Here is a 20265-nt window from a genome sequence, read left to right as displayed (position 1 = left end):
TGTATAAAACTTTAATTTGGCCACATTTGGAATATTGCATGCAGTTCTTGTCGCCACACTACCAGAAGAATGTAGATAATCTAAACCAGAAATCTTCAGAGTTAGAACAAGAATTCTTCACCAAGAAATGAGGTCATCAAAGGCTTGTGGTCGTTTGTTAGAAGTTTAACAAAGAAAATTACAGCATAGGAACAGACCCTTCAGCCCTCCAAGCTTGCATCAACCATGCTGCCCAACTGAACTAAAACCCCTGAGCTTTCGTGGGCCGTATCCCTCTATTCCCATCCCACTCATGTATTTGTCAAGATGCCCCTTAAAAGTCACCACCTCCCCCGGCAAGCAAGTTCCAGGCACCCATCATCCTCCGTGTAAAAAACTTGCCTTGTGCATAGAACATAGAACATTACAGCGCAGTACAGGCCCTTCGGCCTTCGATGTTGCGCCCACCAGTGGAACCAATCTAATGACCCTCTAACCTAAACTATTCCAATATGCCTATCCACTGACCATTTGAATGCCCTTAATATTGGCGAGTCCACAACTGCTGCAGGCAGGGCATTCCACGACCTTACTACCCTCTGAGTAAAGAACCTACCTCTGACATCCGTCCTATAATTACCACCCCTTAATTTAAAGTTATGTCCCCTTGTGTTAGCCATCACCATCCAAGGTAAAAGGCTCTCACTGTCCACCCTATCCAATCCTTTGATCATCTTGTATGCCTCAATCAGGTCACCTTGTAACCACCTTCTCTCCAATGAAAATAACCTCAAGTCCCTCAGCCTTTCCTCATAAGACCTTCCCACCATACCAGGCAACATCCTGGTAAACCTCCTCTACACCCTCTCCAATGCCTCCACATCTTTCTTATAATGCGGCGACCAGAACTGTACGCAATACTCCAAGTGCGGCTGCACCAGAGTTTTGTACAGTTGTAACATGACCTCACGGCTCCGAAATTCAATCCCTCTACCAATAAAAGCTAACACACCGTACGCCTTCTTGACAACCTTATCAACCTGAGTGCCAATTTTCAGGGAGCTATGCACATGTACACCGAGATCTCTCTGCTCGTCAATGCTACTAAGAGTCCTTCCATTAGCCCTATATTCTGTACTCCTGTTACTCTTTCCAAAGTGAATCACCTCACACTTTTCCGTATTAAACTCCATCTGTCACCTCTCAGCCCAGCTCTGCAGCTTATCTATGTCCCTCTGCAAACTGTAACATCCATCCTCACTGTCTACAACTCCTCCAACTTTGGTGTCGTCAGCAAATTTACTAATCCATCCTTCTACACCCTCATCTAGGCCATTTATAAAAATGACAAACAGCAGAGGCCCCAAACAGATCCTTGAGGTACACCACTTTTAACTGAACTCCAGGTTGAATATTTCCCATCAACCACCACCTTCTATCAGCTAGCCAATTCCTGATCCAAACTGCTAAATCACCCTCAATCCCATGCATCTGCATTTTCTGCAATAGCCTACCATGGGGAACCTTATCAAATGCTTTACTAAAATCCATATACACCACGTCAGCTGCCTTACCCTTATCCACCTCTTTGGTCACCTTTTCAAAAAACTCGATAAGGTTTGTGAGGCACGACCCACCCTTAAGCCTTATCCCTCGCATCTTAAACTTATGCCCCCTAATAACTGACACTTCTACCTGGGAAAAAGCTTCTGACTATCCACTCTGTCCATGTCTCTCATAATCTTGTAGACTTCGATCAGGCCGCCCCTCAAACTTCATCGTTCCAGTGAGAACAAACTAAGTTTCTCCAATCTTTCCTCATAGCTAATACCCTCCATGCCAGGCAACACCTGGTAAATCTTTTCTGTCCCGAGTTTGTGTTGAAGAGTAGGAAACGCCTATAGGCACACTGAATCACATGAAAGTGAGCCACAGACTTTCACTTGCAAGTTATTATATCATGATGCACTGATACCTCTGTGAGAAGTTACAGCCAAAGGATTCTCAGAGTCACAACATGGGAACAGGCCCTTTACCCAACTTGTCCATGCCACCTTTTTTTACTAAATCAATTGCCATGTTTGGCCCATATCCCTTTATACCCATCTTACCCATATGTAACTGTCTAAATGCTCTTTAAAAGGCAAAATCGTACCTTCTCAACCACTGCTTCTGGCAGCTCGCTCCAGACACTCACCACCCTCTGTACTCTATTTAACCTACCCTTCAGATAAGCACAATGCGACAGTTTTATTATTCATCTGCTAGGCAAGACTAACATAAAAAACAGAAGCCTAAGACACAAATACATGAGTCCTTCAACTGTGCAGTTGGTACCAACAGCTCAAGGTTTGGTGAACTGAGGTACTGAGCACTCAATTGGCTGTTGAAAATGAGCTTCAGAATGATAAACAAAACAGAGTGAAGCTCATTAATAGGCAGTACTTTACCCGATCGGCCACGACACCCTTCCGCTTGCTCTGATCTCCAAACAAGCCTGAGAATAAAAGAGAAAAGTTAATTAGATAGACCAGACTTCAAAAGAACTTGCATTTGTGCAATGAATAGTCAATGGAGAAATGTGCAACATAGAAGCGAGGAAATGAGGAAACAGGTGAGAATGTTAGAATATCGTCTGTCCAGTCCCAGGGTCCCTAAACTTTGTAAAAACAGCCTACAGCCGCCTCACTCCAGTTTCCAGTTCGCCACAAGTCCCCAAGACAACAGTGTCATAATAATTCAACTCTAAGCCATCAGCCTGACTGAGAGGCACCTCAGGGTGGCTGGTGTGTGTACACGGATAACCACATTAAAAAACATAATTAGAAACACAGTCTGCATTTACACAACGTTGGGCTCAATATTAAATGCTCGGCGCACAGAATGCGGAAATACAAGGGTTTTTTTTAGTTCCAAAGACACTCTGGTTGACACTATTCCAATTTCTTTCAATTTTATACTGCACAATTTTTCAGGATAATAGGCAAGTTATAGGCAAATAAACTAAAGAGTTATAAACAACCATAAGACCGTAAGATAGTGGAGATTTAGGCCATTCGGCCCGTCAAAGGTTATGGGGAGAAAGCAAGATTAGGCTATTGAGTTGGATGATCAGCCATGATCACAATGAATGGTGGAGCAAGCACGAAGGGCCAAATGGCCTCTTCCTGCTCCTATCTTCCATGTTTCTACGAGTCTGCTCCGCCCGCCATTCAATCATGGCTGATATTTGTTTTCATCCCCATTCTGCTGCCTGCTCCCCATAACCTTTGATCCCCTTACTGAACAAGAATCCATCTGTCTCTGTCTTACAGACACAATGTTGAGGGTCTCAACAACCCTCTGTGGCAATGAGTTCCACAGATTCACCAGCCTCTGGCTGAAGAAATTCCTCCTCATCTCAGTTTTAAATGCGCATCCCTTCACTCTGAGTTTGTGCTCTCTGGTTCTAGTCTCTCTCACTAGTGGAAATATCCTCTCCCTGTCCACTCTATCTCAGCCTTTCCAAATCCTGTAAGTTTCTATAAGATCCCTCCTCATACTTCTAAACTCCATCGAGTACAGATCCAGACTCCTCAACCGCTCCTCACGTGACAAACCCTTCATTCCTGGGATCATTCTTGTGAACCTCCTCTGGACCCCTTCCAAGACCAGGACATCCTTCCTTAAGTATGGAGCCCAAAACTACTCACAATATTCCAATGGGGTCTGACCAAAGCTTATATTGCCTCAGCAGTACATCCCTGCTCTTGTATTCTAGCGATCTAGAAATAAATGCCAACATTGAACTTGCCTCCTTAACTGCCAACTGAACCTGCATGTTAATCTTAAGGGAGTCCTGAATCCAAGTCTCTTTGTGCTTCAGATTTCCAAAACCTTTCCCCGGTAAGAAAATAGTCTATTCTTCCTACCAAAGTGCATAATCTCACACTTTCCCACATTGTATTCCATCTGCCACTTCTTTGCCCACTCTCTTAGCCTGTCCAAATCATTCTGCAGCCTCCCTACTTCCTCAACACTACCTTTCCATCTACATATCTTTGTATCATATGCAAATTTAGCAACCATGCACTCAGTTCCATCTTCCGGATCTTTAATGCATATTGTGAAAAGTTGAGGTCCCACCACTGCGGCACACCACTAGTCACCAGTTGCCATCCTGAAAAGGACCCCCTTATCCTAGCTCTCTGCCTCCTGTCAGCCAATCTTCCATCCATGCCAGTACTTTGACTCTAACGCTATTGGCTCTTTGTTTATTTAGCAGCCTCCTGTAAGGCACCATGTCAAAGGCTTTCTAGAAATCCAAATAAATCACATCCACTGGCTCTCCGTTGTCTAACTTCTTTGTTACCTCCTCAACGAATTCTAACAGATTTGTCAGACATGACCTCCCCTTTAACTGAGCCGTGCTGACTCAGCCCTATTTTGCCATGCAGTTCCACAATTTCATCCTTAAAAATGGACCCCAAGACTGAGGTCAAGCAAACTGGCCTATAATTTCCTGTCCACTGCCTTTCCCCCTCCCTTCTTAAACAGCGGTGTTACATTAGCCTTTTCAAGTACCCTGGGATCTTCCCTGATTCCAGTGGTTCCTGAAAGATCACCACCAATGCCTCCACAATCACCTCAGCTATCTCCTTCAGAACCCTGGGGTGTAGTTCATCCGGCCCAGATGATTTATCCACCTTCAGATCTTTCAGCTTCCTTAGCACCTTCGCCTTAGTGACGGCCACTACATTTACTTCTGCCCCCGACTCTCGAAGTTGTGGCACGTCTTCCACCGTATAGACTGATACAGAATACCCATTCAGATCCCCTGCTATTTCTTTGTCCCCCATTACTACTTCTCCAAGCTCATTTTCCAGCGGTCCAATGTCCGTTCTTCCCTCTTACCTTTTACCTCCCTAATCATCTTCTCTCTTTGCCAATTTGCACGTGGCTCGGGTAATAATCCAGAGATTGTAACCCTCGAGAACCTGTTCTTTAATCTGGTTCCCTGATCGAGTCTGCCTCATTACACATCACCAGATCCAGAAGTGCCTGTTCCCTACTGGGCTTTAGCACAAGCTGATCCAAAAAAAACCATCCCATAGACATTCCATAAATTCTTTATCTTGGGATCCGCTGCCAACTTGATTTTTCCAGTCCACCTGCAAATTGAAATCCTCCATGATTACTGTAACATTGCCTTTCTTACCTGCCTTTTCTATCTCCTGGTTTATTTTCTGTCTGATATTCTGACTACTGCTTGGGGACCTGTACGTAACTCCCATCGGGTCTTTTTCCCTTTATGATTCCTCAACTCTACTCGCACAAATTCTACGTCGTCCAGCCCTATATCACTTCTTGCTAATGATTTAATTTGCTTCTTATCAACAAGGCAACCCCGCCTCCTCTCCCCATCGGCCTGGCCTTCAATATTCAGATCCCACCTTTGATCCCCTTGCAGCCACACGTCTGCAACATCCACAACATCGCACCTTCCAATTACAACATGCGGAACTGCTCATTTAGCTTGTTGCGTTTCCTGCGTGCATTTAGGTAAAGCGCTCTCACTGCTGTATCAACTACTCCCTTCCCATAGTTGCTCCTTTATCTGCTGTGCCTGAAGTTTCATTCCTGCCAATTTCGATCCTCTTTACTCTATGACTAGTTCTGGAAACTTTATTAACTTCCACGGAACCCTGCCCCCATTAACTAGTCCTTGTGACTTCCCTATTTAACCTTTTCACTACGATCCTGGTCCCAGATCGGTTCAGGTGAAGCACATCCCACCGGTACAGTTCTCTGCTGTTCCAATACTGATTGCCAGTGCCCCACAAAATGGAATCCCTCATTCTCATACCATTCCATTAACCACATATTTACCTCCCTAATCATCTTCTCTCTTTGCCAATTTGCACGTGGCTCGGGTAATAATCCAGAGATTATAACCCTCGAGAACCTGTTCTTTAATCTGGTTCCTAGTTCCTGATATTCCCCAAACAGGTCCTCCTGCCTATATTGTTTGGCCCAATGAGTTAAATTTCTTCCATGGAGCACACCAACCATCTTTCACTCTTTCTGAAGTGAACAGATACAGTCCTGAGAATCTCCGCTGTGATGAGTTAAACTCATACAGCTACCTTGATGGAAAACTGGGCCTGTTGGAACACCTGTGATCCTAAAACTCAGCAAAATAATTTTCTAATCAGCCCTATAGATCTTTTGCCATTTTTAAAAGTCTTTCATGGGATGTGGGTGTCACTGGCTGGGCCAGAATTTGGTCACCCAGCCCTGATTGCCCATGAACTGAATGTCTTGCCTGGCCATTTCAGGGGTTAGTTGAGAGTCAACCACATTTCTGTGGGTCTGGAGTCACACGTAGGCCAAACTATCATAGGACAGCAGATTTCCTTCCCTAAAAGACATTAGTGAACCAAACAGATTTTTCTGACAATCAATAGTCACCATTACTGAGACTAGCTTTATACACGAGAGTTTCCGTCTGTGGCGAATGGGCCCTATAAGTCCCCGACACTGTATGTTAATTAACCAAAACACTATCATGGATGGTTTAATTATTCACTTACTCCTTTGTGGTTTGGTTCTATTCACACTGCAAAAGCTGTTGTTGAGATGCAGGTTTGTACGTGTTTACACTGTCAACGTTTTACTAAAGCAATGGCATGCGATCTTCAAAAAGTGTAAAATGTTTCATAGAAATAGCTATGAATGGTCATTTATTTATTAGTGTCACAAGTCCGTTTACATAACACTACAATGAAGTTACTGTGAGAATCCCCCTTGTCACCACATTCCAGCACCTATTCAGGTACACCGAGGGAGAATTTAGCATGGGAAATGCAACTAACCAGCACATCTTTCAGACTATGGGAGGAAGCAGGAGCACCTGGAGGAAACCCAAGCAGGCACAGGGAGAACACGCAGACTCTGCACAGACAGTGACCCAGCCAGGAATCGAACCTGGGTCTCTGTTGCTGAGAGGCAGCCGTGCCAACCACTGTGCCACCCACTCGAGGCTTCTCTCCAATCAATGTGGCTTCTCTGTAATCAAATCACAAGTGTTCGAACAGGCCCAGTTTTCCATCAAGGAAGGGCATGATGCAGCATCCATTTGCAAAAGCAAACTTCACAAAAACTTCTGGTCACCATTCAACCAACACTCAATTTCAATTTGATGGAAAAGAAACCTAATCCACACAAAAAAAACTTTCTGATTTCAGTGTTTCCTATTCTAGCCACCCAATTATAATTCACATTATTTTGCATTTTAAGGTGCTTGGCTTTAATCGATTGTTACAATTGGGGATTTTTATTTTCTTCCATTCGTTAACGCTCAACAAAAAGGTCACTATGACTGTAAAGCAGTGAAACAAGCTTTTCACTATCATGAGGAAACTACTTGGCTTTCTCTTTTGATGCAGGTAATTAGAAAACAAATTGAAACAGGGGAAAATGATTTTGTGGGACACGTACAATAATAGTAGAAAAAACAAATGAGAGAAACAGGAAAATTATAGATTTCAAATCAGGGTGACAAATTGGGAAATTTGGATCTTTACTGTATACTATTTTAGAGAGAATAAATTCAATTTAAATTAAAACTGACTTCACTCAGTTGTATCTTTGGATGATTTGCAAAGGATCTCTGTTTTGCTGCAAAGTTGTTTTGCACAGACCACCACTTGACTGGCTGCACACAATTAAACCAACCAATTTCACTTAATGGCAACAGTCTGCGATCTCTCTGTCTCAATACATGTTTATTTATATCTTACTTAAAATGTCACATCTTCACAGTTCCACTTGATTTCCAGCTGCGCTGTTATGTTTCTCTCACTTTTCCTGTCAACCACTTCCCTTGTTCTTATTCATAATGGTGTTATGCTTGGTCATTGCACAGCATGGATGGATTTGAGACAAACTTCTGGATTCTTCCATCAGCTCAGAACGCATGGCCTCAACATTAACACTCCTCAATAGGCAAGGTGGAGGGGTTAAAAAGCGGAATTTGAAGAACCTGACCAAATATGTACATGCTGGCAATGTTCAGATAATGGGCTTTCAGACATCTTACATACTGTGTCCCTGCAATTTCATTTCCTCTCAGTCCTTCCCTGCCACCTCATCATCCCATGGCCAGGTTCTTGAATATATGAACTATTAAATTCATGGATTCAAGGTCCATTCTCACAACAGTCTTCCCAGGCCGAGATTAAGATTTTGCTTGGACCTTCTCTGCATTGAACAGCACCAAGAGTTTTGCCAGTGCTATAAAGCAGAGGCAGATCCCCTCTTTAGACTGAGGCCGAAAGCCCCAAAGAGCAGTACCTCGCCCTATAATCTGTAAAAAGTGTGCTCAAAATGGTGTGATCTGCTCTTCAGCAACTTCTGGTGGGTAAATAAAAATAACTCCCTGACTCTCTAAAGTCAACGTGTAACAATTTATTTATCTAACTAACAATGAACACATTAACTAAACTATTAACAAACTGCATCAAATACGATTCTATTGGATTTCTGTTCAGATAAATACAATTCCCACTCATCAACAAAATAGAATTTTAGTCACTCTCCCAATCACAGCCAGATTTGGTGTCTTCCAGAATATTCTGGGTCCTGTCTGTTGATTCTTCTGACTGGAACCTCTTTCTTCTTTGGTACTTTTACTTTCGAGATGAGGCTTTGAGCTAAAAGCTATGAGCTGTGGTAGATGGCAGTTGGTCTCTGTCTCTGGAATTGAGAGGTGAACTCAGAGCTGTTACTCTGGAAGGTGGCAATTGCTCTCTGCTTTTGTCCCACTGCCTCCTTCCTTTTATACCCACATCAGTATCCCCAACAATATGATTGGTCCCATGTTGCCAAAACCATCAAATTTAAATCTAATACGTGCTTGCTATCTAAGTGCCCAATTCAAATCGTTGGCTTAATTTAAAAAAAATTTGAATGCCTGAAAGCCTCTTACCAAGGTAACCTGTTGCTGGGCCTTCCAATGCTGGGCCTTTCATTCTGGGACCCCATAAGGCCCCTGCATTTTTTTTCACACTCTCAGCACAGAAAAAAGGGACCATGCAAAGCTATCGCCTCTTAGCAGTTTACAATTTTTAAAATAATTTTACAAACACTAGGGAGACGTAGCGTGTAAGGCTAGAGGAAGTAGGAAGTCACAAAGTTGGGGAGAAATGAGATCGGGGAGTAACAGAAACACAATAATCTGAATTTTATAGCCAAGATCAGCACAGTGTGATCAGTAAGTTTGCGGATGACACAAAGATGGCTGGACTTGCTGATAACGATGAACGTTATCAGACAATACAGTAGGATATAGATAGGCTGGAAAATTGGGCAGAGAAATGGCAGATGGAATTTAACCCAGATAAATGCAAAGTGATGCATTTTGGTAGAACTAATGTAGGGGGGGGAGTTATACAATAAATGGCAGAACCTTCAAGATGTGAGGGACACAAAGGGACCTGGGTGTGCAAGTCCACAGATCCTTGAAGGTGGCAGCACAGGTGGAGAAGGTGGTGAAGAAGGCATACGGCATGCTTGCCTTTATAGGACGGGTTATAGAATATAAAAACTGGAGTCTGATGTTACAGCTGTATAGAACGTTGGTTAGGCCACATTTGGGGTACTGCATCCAGTTCTGGTCGACACACTACCAGAAGGACGTGGAGGCTTTGGAGAGAGTGCAAAGGAGGTTTACCACGATGTTGCCTGGTATGGAGGGTCATAGCTATGAGGAGACATTGGGTAAACTGGGGTTGTTCTCCCTGGAAAGACAGAGAATGAGGGGAGGCCTAATAGAGGTGTGTAAAATTACGAAGGGTATAGATAGGAAGCTTTTTTCCAGGTCGGAGGTGACGATCACGAGGGGTCACAGGTTCAAGGTGAGAGGGGCGAGGTTTAACTCGGATATCAGAGGGGCGTTTTTTACACAGAGGGTGGTGGGGGCCTGGAATGCACTGCCAAGTAGGGTGGTGGAGGTGGACACACTGGGATCATTTAGGACTTATCTGGATAGTCTCATGAGCAGACTGGGAATGGAGGGATACAAACGAATGGTCTAGTTGGACCAATGAGCAGCGCAGGCTTGGAGGGCCGAAGGGCCTGTTTCCTGTGCTGTATTGTTCTTTGTTCTTAGTTTTGAGATATTGGGAGACCAGTAGCTAAGGCAAATTAACAGGATGGGTGAAGGATCAGCAAAGTCTTGATATGCATTAGAATACATCCAAAAAAGTTTAAGGTGAGGTTTACAGACGAATTGAAGATGGAAAGCATTTAATCTGTCTCAAAATATTAATTTGCCCCAAAGGGAGTAGGGGGAACACACTAAGGGAAGATAATTTTCCTGTAAAATTACTGTAGGCTAAATAACAATGAATTACTAAATAGAAAACCTCAAGACAACAACACATTCACTGAGGAAGGAGAAAATCGATGGTGCTCATAACTAAAGCTGCCATCATAACATTCTCAAGACACTAAACTTTCTCAAAATAGATGACAAAAATCTGAAACTACTGGGTCACTGCAGCTGAAGTTTCCCCTCATGTCTGTCATAAAGACATCCTAGAGGTTCCACAGACAGTGAAGTACATGGCCTGACTGACATTCTTCTATATTGAAAAATAAATACATAGAAAATCTAATTGTTAATTTGTTTATTATTAATCTGAATTGCCTCAGTGAAGTATCTTTGCAAAAGCTATAGTCATATTATTATATGAACCTCGCTTTATCTATTTTAAAAACACTTTTTCTATTTTAAAAACACTTTTTCAAACCACTACAAATGTCTGTGAAATACTGTACCATAAATTTGACTTTTTTGATAATTTAATCACTTCACAAAAGCTTCATTAGGTTAGGATTGTTTTCACTGAGTTCAGACAAATGAGGTGGGGGGAATCTCAGATTTATAAAATGGCAGGACTGATGTATGAGGAAAGATTGACTAGGTTAGGATTGTTTTCGCTGGAGTTCAGACGAATGAAGGGGTGATCTCAGAGACTTATAAAATTCTAACAGGACTAGACAGGGTAGATACAGGAAGGTTATTCCCGGTGTGGGGATGTCCAGAACCAAGGGTCACAGTCTGAGGAATCGGGGGAGACCATTTAGGACGGAGGTGCAGAGATATTTCTTCACCCAAAGAGTGCTGAGCCTGTGGAATTCAATACCACAGGGAGTAGTTAATGCCAAAACAATGAATGTATTCAAGAGGTGGCTGGATATAGCACTTGGGGCAAATGGGATCAAAGGTTATGGGGAAAAAAAAATCAGGATTATAGGCTAATTTGATGATCAGCCATGATTGTAATGAATGGTGGGACGGGCTCGCAGAGCCAAATTGCCTCCCCCTGCTCCTATCTTCCATGTTTCTATGTTTCAATGTGTGATATAGAATATACAATTCAGAAACTGGCCATTCAGTCTGATCTATTCTCATTGATATCCATAACCTTTGCAATTTTTTTAATCCAACTCAATCTTTCCTACAGTTGCAGAACTGTGGAGCTCTTCACTTCTCTACACCTTTTTATAAAACTCAAGCTTTCAAAAATCTACCTTATTCTTAATTAATCGCAACTTCTCACATTCCCTTCCTCCTCTTCCTCGGATTTGGCAGAATTCTCTGGAGTGGTGGAGACTGAGCAGAGATCTATAAAATTATGACTTTTATAATATGAGAAACATAGATATGGTTGGCAGTCAGAATCTTTTCCCCCAGAGTTGGAATGTCTAATACTAGGGGGCATGGACTTAAGGTGAGAGGGAGAAAGTTTGAAGGAGATGTGAGGGACAGAAAGTGGTAGGTATCTGGAATGTGCTGCCAGGGGTGGTGGTGGAGGCAGATACAATAGGGGCATTTAAGAGGCTTTTAGATAAACACATAATATGCAAGAAATAGAAGGATATGGACAAAGGGCATAGTTTAATTTGATATCATACCCATCACAGCATTGTGGGCCAAAGGACCTGCTCCTGTACCGTACTGTTTTATCTAACTATCTACAGAATTCATCACTAAGGATTGACATTTTTCCTACATTTGTCACTGAATTTACAGCCAATCAACACACACATTCACTGCCCCTGTAAACAGACAGGTAGCAAGCAGTCTTTAGAAAATAAAAAAAGATATTTACTGAGGGAATGGTTTTTCTTCTTTCTACACTAACAAATGGCCAATTACTAGAAGTCAGAGATATAAAATCGTTGACGAAAGTTTGACGAGAGGGAGGCGAGAATGTTTTCTAGTCAGAGAATTGTTGCGATTATGAAGGTTCTGCCTGGAAAGGTGGTGGAAGCAGATTCCATGAATAATATTAAGAGGGAATTAGACTGAAACTTGAGCACGGGGAACTCCAGGGTTACTGATGGAAAGTGAGATAGTGGGACTACTAGTGAGACTGCTCTTGGAAGTGCCAGATGCAGCAGGCTGACTGAGTGAAATATATTTTTAAAATCTTAAAGACCATCTAATGAATTGGCCAATCCATTCTGAACACACAAAAGTTTGTCACTCACCAACCACAGCTTTGGCTTTTCCCTCATGAAAGGACCAGGCCAGAGATAGAGCCTCAATGAACCGCTCCTGCTTCAACAGGTAATCCACCCTCTGTAGACACAGCATGATAAGAGAAAGATACATCAGGGTTCAGACTGCTAAACACTAGGATCAATAGGAAGTACGTACTTCCTTGCAGCCTGGGCAAACCAATCACACGTCACCTGCAGTTAAACTGTCGAGGCTGATGTGGTTACCCAGTTCCACAATATAGCTGTGGCTACAGCCAATACCACAATTCAAACATTATCTCGGTTTGCTCTAAGCTTCAAACACTGGCAATGGAAAATTTAGCTGAATAAGTGGCAAGTTTTGTCCATCATAATGCACAGTGGTTAGCACTGCTGTCTCATAGCGCCAGGACGCCAGGTTCGATTACCAGCTTCGGTCACTGTTTGTGTGGAGTTTGCAAGTTCTCCCCATGTTTATGTGGGTTTCCTCTGGCGTCCTCCCACAATCTGAAAGATGTGCTCGTTGGGGTGCATTGACCCTAACAGGTTTCAGACCTGTTTTCAGGTTTCAGCAATTAGGGAAATTTCACAGTAACTCCATTGCACAGTTAGTGCAAGCCTTACTTGTGACTAGTAAATAAACTTTAACTTTAGTTAAATGGTGCTTCTTTAGCAAGGTCAATATCTTGTGTAGTGTTAAAGAAACTATTTTTCTTTTCTAAACACAGTCCTTGCAAAAATGAAGGAATACCATGATTCTAATTTAATTTTTCAAATCACTAATCTCAGAAAAGGCATTAATTTCTCTCTTGCCTAAGCAAACTGGTCCATTTTTGAAATATAAAACACTTCAATGACTGAGAAAAGTGAAATTTTGAAAGGGTCCATATAATGGAATATGAAAGGCATCATCAAGCAGCACTCCACTGGTGTTACTGAAATATAAATCAATGATTGTGGATCCCTTGCACCTAAATGATGTATTGATTTTTCAAAAGTAAGTTAAAAGCCTTAGTGTCTAGACTACTGTATCACTTTGACTTTACAAAATAAAAACTAACTAAAAAAACAGAATTCACATCAGCTGGCATAAGTACACACACACACGGGACAGTCTGTCTGAGTAACTACTCCAAAAAACTTGTATTTTTAATCACCTTCAACAGAGAAAAATGTCCCAAATCATGAGGAGCAGACCCAAGTATTGTTGCAGGTATCTAGTTAATAATTCAAATGTTTTATTCCATAACTTGCAGTTTTAGGAATTTCAATTTTAGCTGCAGATAGATGGGGGTATCTGACACAGAAATTGATACACAAATGTGAAGTAAATGCAACTTAATTATTATACTTAAAAGCCAACTTTATATTTGTCTTGCAAGGTTGGACTTGATAGTGAAAAAACTTGAGCAATAAATCATCCATCTTTGATATTATAATGGAATCAGGGGGCAGAATAGTCCCATACCGCCTGCCATGGGAATCGTAGTGGGTTGGACATGAACCATGCAAAGGTCTGTTGATCTCAGACACGATTTTCCAGTCTTGGGGCGAGCACAGCCAGAAAATCCCATCCAGAGGGGGGGCTGGTGAAAGATCTTCAAGCTCCATTATTAATACAAACTATTCATATGGGTTACAGAACCAAACAGTAGTATGGAAGGTAAATAATTTGTCTATATTTGTGTTTGAGAGCATCCAAGCACAGGCCACATTCTCAAGGGAATGGGATGTGGGGTGGATGGTTACTTTGTTTAATCTATTTCTGTGTGTTTGTTGAAAGAAGCAGAGAGTTATGTTCAGTTTAGATTTTGTGAGGGAAGAAGAATGCTCGGCAGCTTGCTCCCACTTGCGGCTAATGGAAGATATCGCTAGTGATCCTTATAGAGACTTGTGGAGGAAAGCAGTCAGCTTCGAACAGCTTGCTTAAAAAAATCTGTACAGAAGCCGTGGGTGCAGTCTGGGGAAAAAGCAGTCCATGTATGTCCAAAGCCAGGACAAGCAGCTGAAGAACCCAGTCATGAGATCTTTCAAGAAATTTGGTCGATCACTTAGTCAAAATCTAATAGAAGATCACCATGTAATAGAATTAAAGTAAATTCCAGAGAGCTCCAGTATAACTTCTGTATTAGTCCCAGGAAAAGTGAATGAACTTCAAGATTTTGTGCAAGAGTCGCAAAAACCCAGCTTGCAGGTGCAGCAGGTGGTCAGGAAGGCGAATGGGATGCTGGCCTTCATAGCGAGGGGGATTGAATATAAAAGTAGGGAGGTCTTGCTACAGCTGTATAGGGCATTGGTGAGGCCGCAGCTGGAGTACTGTGTGCAGTTTTGGGCGCCGCACCTGCGCAAGGATATTTTGGCCCTGGAGGGAGTGCAGAGGAGGTTTACTAGGCTGATACCGGAGTTGAGGGGATTGAGCTATGAGGAGAGGCTGAATAAACTAGGCTTGTACTCGTTAGAGTTTAGAAGAATGAGGGGAGATCTCATTGAGACGTATAAGATGATGAATGGGATGGATAGGATAGAGGTGGAGAGACTCTTCCCGCTCAAAAAAGACAGTAGGACTAGGGGGCACAGCCTCAAGATAAAGGGGAGGCGGTTTAGAACGGAGTTGAGGAGGAACTTCTTCACTCAAAGGGTGGTGAATCTCTGGAATTCTCTGCCCGTTGAAGTGGTGGAGGCTGCCTCGCTAAATATTTTTAAGAAGCGGGTTGATGGGTTCTTGATAAGAGAGGGGATTAAGGGTTATGGGGAGAGGGCGGGAAAGTGGAACTGAGCCACAACAGATCAGCCATGACCTTATTGAATGGCGGGGCAGGCTCGAAGGGCTAGATGGCCTACTCCTGCTCCAATTTCTTATGTTATGTTCTTATGTTTAAGATTTTGATAGTTTTATTTAAGCTTCACATAGCCCTCGTTCTATAAGAAATAACTCAGCCATGCAAAAGAATTTAAGGGAACATTGCTGAGGAAGAGATAATCTTATTATAGTATTTAAAAAGGGAGATTGATCAAATCCAGTGAATTACAAGGCAGTTAGGTTAATATTGTGGTACAATCAATGACGGAATCTTAATGAAACGAAACATCCAGAAACTGAAAATCAAATAAAACCTAGTCAGCATGGATTTCAAAAAAGGCCACACTTAGTGACTATGTAACCATACGGTCCATCAAGCGTGTACTGATTCTTTCAAAGAGTGGTCTAGCGAATCTCACTCTTTCCCCGTATTCTTCTCCTTCAGCTATTTGCCCGACTCTCTTTAGAAGATGCTTTTCAACCATTCTATTAGACAGTGCATTCCATTCCCAACTACTTTCTAATGTCGGAGTGTTTTTTTCTCATGTTACCTCTGGTTCTTTGCTAATTATCTTAAATCTACGTCCTGTGTTATCAATCCTCTGGCCAACAGTAATATTAGTTTCCTTTTATTTGCTCTGTTTTGTACACGGTTTTGAACACTGTGACAAAATAAGACAAGAAATAGGCAATACAAAGAGAAAGTTCATCAATTTAAAACAGAGCATCTTTCAATTATGAAGAGGTCAGGTCTAACTTTTTCAACCAAAGATGAAGAGAACTGCAAAATGAGTTATCAGGGAATCATGAGACGAGTAGCTTCAAAAATCAATTACCTGTGTTTCTCAAGAGAAAAGAGGAATATGAGAAATTGGCGCTGATCTATCAAAACGGGACTGTTAAGCTTAATGACTTTATGTTTCTAAAAGCTCTTATAAAAATGAAATTGGGAGCCAATTACCAGCTTTGAGCTGTTTTAGCATTTATACAACCCAATAATCTTGCTTCATCAAGGTTTCAATTAGCGGTGTTACACTTGAGCTGCAATCTTTGTTAATCTTACTCCAGAATAAAGCTAAACAGTATCTTATTTATTACAGAATTCTGTAAGTATAATTTTGGATATTTTTCATCCTTGTTTCATGCCTCTGTAATGCAGGCACCTACTGAAAATCTTGTGTGCTTTCAAGCCTCCGGAAATTGTACTTTTCTAACACCTTTGAACTGCAGTAGAGTGCAAAGATTGGAATTTAGTGACTGAGAGAGCACAGTGAGGAGGGGGCCAGGTGATTCCTTTCCTCAGAAACAGCAGCAGCACCCTTTGTAAGGCAGACCTGGTGAGAATATCTATTGTCCTTATTACACCATAAAGTAACTGAAGTAAAAGTAAAAGGAGTAATTTAAAGGTGAATCATGGCAGGGCAGCTTGGCCACATGGAATGCTCCTCCTGTGTGACATGGGAAGTCAGAGGCATTTCCAAGGTGACCATGTGTGCAGGAAGTATCTCAAGCTGCAGCTATTCGAAATCCATGCTTTGGAGCTGGAGCTGTGACTGGAGTGGCTGTGGAAAATCCGCAAGGATGAATCCTTCATGGATAGCACGTATAGTGAGGTGGGCACACCGGAAATAAAGAGTACAGAGACAGAAAGGGAATGGATGACCGCCAGGCAGAGCAAAGGCATTAGGCAGGTAGAGTAAGAGTTCCCTGAGTCCATCTCCCCTTCCATTATGGAGACTGTTGGGATTGGTGGTTTCGCAGAGGAATGCAGGAAGAGCCAGGTCCATGGCACCAGGAGTGGCTCAGCTGCACAGGGGTAGAGTAGATTAGAAGAATGGGAGACCAATTAAGATAGGGGATTTATCACAAGGATAAGGATTCTATCATAATACTTAAATGGTTCTGTGGCTGTAGGTATAACTCCAGGATGGAATGCTGCCTGCTTGGTACCAGGGTGAAAGGATGTCACTGAGGCTGTAGGACATTCAGAAGAGGGAGGGTAAACAGTCAGAGGTTGTGGCCCATTTTGGTACCAACAATACAGGTAAGAAGAGGGATGAATCCAGGCAGAATGGAGGGTGGGAAATGTAACCTGGCTATTTAAAAAAGGAGGGAGGGAGAAAACAGGGAAACATAAATCAGTTAGCCCATCATCAGTAGTAGGAAAAATAATAGAGTCTGTGATAAAGGATGTGAAAACAGGACACTTAGAAAATATCAATGGATTAAACAAAGTCAACATGATTTATGAAAGGGAAATCATGATGGACAAACATACTGGAGTTTTTTGAGAATATATTTGGAATTTCAGAAAACATTTGAAGTCCCATACAAAGCTTAGTGTGCAAAATTAAAGCACATGGGATTGCAGGTAATAGACTGGACTCGACTGACAATTGGTTAGCAGGCAGGAAACAAAGAGTAGGAATAATGGGTCTTTTTTGGAGTGGCAGGCAGCGACTCGTGGTGTCTCGCAGCAATCAGTGCTTGGGCCTAGCTATTCACAATATACAGCAATGGTTTGGAGGAGGGAACCAAATATAATATTTCCAAGCTTGCTGACACGGTGGGAATGAGAGTGATGAAGAGGGTGCTAAAAGGCTTCAAGGTGATTTAAACAAGTTGAATGAATGATCAAATGCATGGCAGATGCAGTATAACATGGATAAGTGAAACATTATCTACTTTGGTAGGAAAACCAGAATGGCAGAATATTATTTAGACTGTATAAGAGGCTTTCAAAAATGTGTTAACCAGGATTCAGGTAAGCACACTCCTCCTGAACTGAAGGGCAAGGCTGGCAGAAGTAGGGAACCCTGGATGACTTGGAATATTGAAGCCCTGGTTAAGGAGACACATGACATGCATAGGCAGCTGGGATCAAATGAAGAGTATAGGGGGTGTAGGAGTAGAGTTAAGAGAGAAGTCAGGAGGGTAAAAAGGGTACGCAAGATTGTTTTGGCAGATAAGGCAAAGGAGAATCCAAAGAGCTTCTACAAACACATAAAGGCCAAGGAAGTAACTAGGCAAACAGGTCTCTTAAGGATCAACAAGGTCATCTATGTGTTGATCCATAAGAGATGGGTAAGATCCTAAATGAATATTTCTCATCAGTATTTACTGTTGAGAAAAGCATGGATATTAGGGAATTTGGTGAAATAAATAGAGATGTCTTGAGTGTACATCTTACAGAAAGAGAGGTGCTAGAAGTCTTAAAGTGCATCAAGGTAGATAAATCCCTGGGATCTGATGAAGTATATCCCAGGACATTGTGGGAGGTTAGGGAGAAAATTGCGGGACCCCGAGCAGAGATAATTGAATCATTGATAGTCACGGGTGACGTGCGTGAAGATTGGAGGGTAGCAAATATTGTGCCTTTGTTTAAAAAGGGCTGCAGGGAACTACAGGCCGCTGCACCTCACATCTGTAGTGGGTAAGCTGATAGAAGGTATTTTGAGAGACAGGATCTACAGGCATTTAGAGATGCAAGGACTGATTAGGGACAGTCAGCATGGCTTTGTGAGTGGAAAATCATGTCTCACAAATTTGATTAGTTTTTTGAAGGGGTAACCAAGAAGGTAGACAAGGGCAGTGCAATTGATGCTGTCCACATGGACTTTGGCAAGGCCTTTTACAAGGTACCACATGGTAGGTTATTGCATAATGTTAAATCTCATGGGATCCAGGGTGAGGTATCTAAATGGATACAAAATTGGATTCTTGACAGAAGCCAGAGGGTAGTTGCAGAGGGTTATTTTTCAAACTGGAAGCCTGTGGCCGGCGGTGTGCCTCAGAGATCAGTGTTGGGTCCACTGTTATTTGTCATTTATATTAATGATTTGGATGAGAAGATAGGAGGAATGATTAGTAGGTTTGCAGATGACACCAAGATTGGCGACATAGTGGACAGCAAAGAAGGTTATCACCAATTGCAACAGGATCTTGATCAGTTGGGCCAGTGGGCTGACAAATGGCAGATGGAGCTGAATTTAGATAAATGCGAGGTGATGCATTTTGGGAGACTGAACCAGGGCAAGACTTACTCAGTTAATGGCAGGGCGTTGGAGAGAGTTCGAAACAAAGATCTAGGGGTACATGTTCATAGCTCCTTGAAAGTGAAGTCACAAGTGGACAGAATGGTGAAGAAGGCATTCAGCATGCTTGGTTTCATTGGTCAGCACATTGAATACAGGAGTTGGGACATCTTGTTGAACAAGGCCAGACTTGGAATACTGTTCTGGTCACCCTATATACAAAGGATATTATTAAAGTAGAAAGAATGCAGAAAAAATTTACTAGGATGCTACTGGGACTTGATGGTTTGACTTATAGGACAGGCTGGATAGATTGGGACTTTTTCCTCTGGAATGTAGAAAGCTGAAGGGCGATCTTATAGAAGTCTATAAAATAATGAGGGGCATAGATCAGCTAGATAGTCAATACTTTTCCCGAAGATAGGGCAGTCTAAAATGAGAGGGTATAGGTTTAAGTGAGAGATACAAAAGTGCCCAGAGCGGCAATTTTTTCACACAGAGGGTGGTGAGTGTCTGGAACAAGCTGCCAGAGGTAGTAGTAGAAGCAGGTACAATTTTATCTTTTGAAAGGCATTCAGACAGTTACATGGGTAAGATGGATATACAGGGATATGAGCCAAATGCGGGCAATTGGGATTAGCTCAGGGGTTCAAACAAGAAAGGAGGCATGGACAAGTTGGGCCGAAGGGCCTGTTTCCATGCTGCAAACCCCTATAACTCTGTGACAGATTGAGAAATGTTGACTTATGAAGGGGCCTGACACCAGTTACTGAAAGCAAGCATACGGGTACAGAAAGAGTTAGATATGCTGGCCTTCATTGCAGGAAGACTTGCGTACAGGAGCAAAGATGTCTTACTACAGCTGGACAGGGTCCCTTGGTTAGACCACACCTGAAGTATTGCGTGCAATTTTGGTCTCGT

General features: G+C 42.4%; 1 protein-coding gene across 2 annotated transcripts in view; it reads right to left on the bottom strand.

The window, feature by feature from the left end:
• The window catches only part of vps8 (VPS8 subunit of CORVET complex), a 599989-nt gene that overhangs the window by 496184 nt on the left and 83540 nt on the right, over positions 1 to 20265 (bottom strand). For both annotated transcript variants that reach the window (XM_080198763.1, XM_080198764.1), the window contains exons 17-18: positions 12520 to 12610; positions 2430 to 2476 (exon numbers count right to left, since the gene is read on the bottom strand). In XM_080198763.1, the coding sequence (XP_080054889.1) occupies positions 2430 to 2476; positions 12520 to 12610 (138 nt within the window). The remainder of the gene's footprint in view (positions 1 to 2429; positions 2477 to 12519; positions 12611 to 20265) is intronic.

This window comes from Carcharhinus amblyrhynchos, chromosome 11 (genome assembly GCF_965287045.1).
Source record: "Carcharhinus amblyrhynchos chromosome 11, sCarAmb.v2.hapA, whole genome shotgun sequence".
Lineage (NCBI taxonomy): Eukaryota > Metazoa > Chordata > Chondrichthyes > Carcharhiniformes > Carcharhinidae > Carcharhinus > Carcharhinus amblyrhynchos.
Note: the sequence above shows the minus strand (reverse complement) of the source record. Positions and strands in the feature narration are given on the sequence as shown.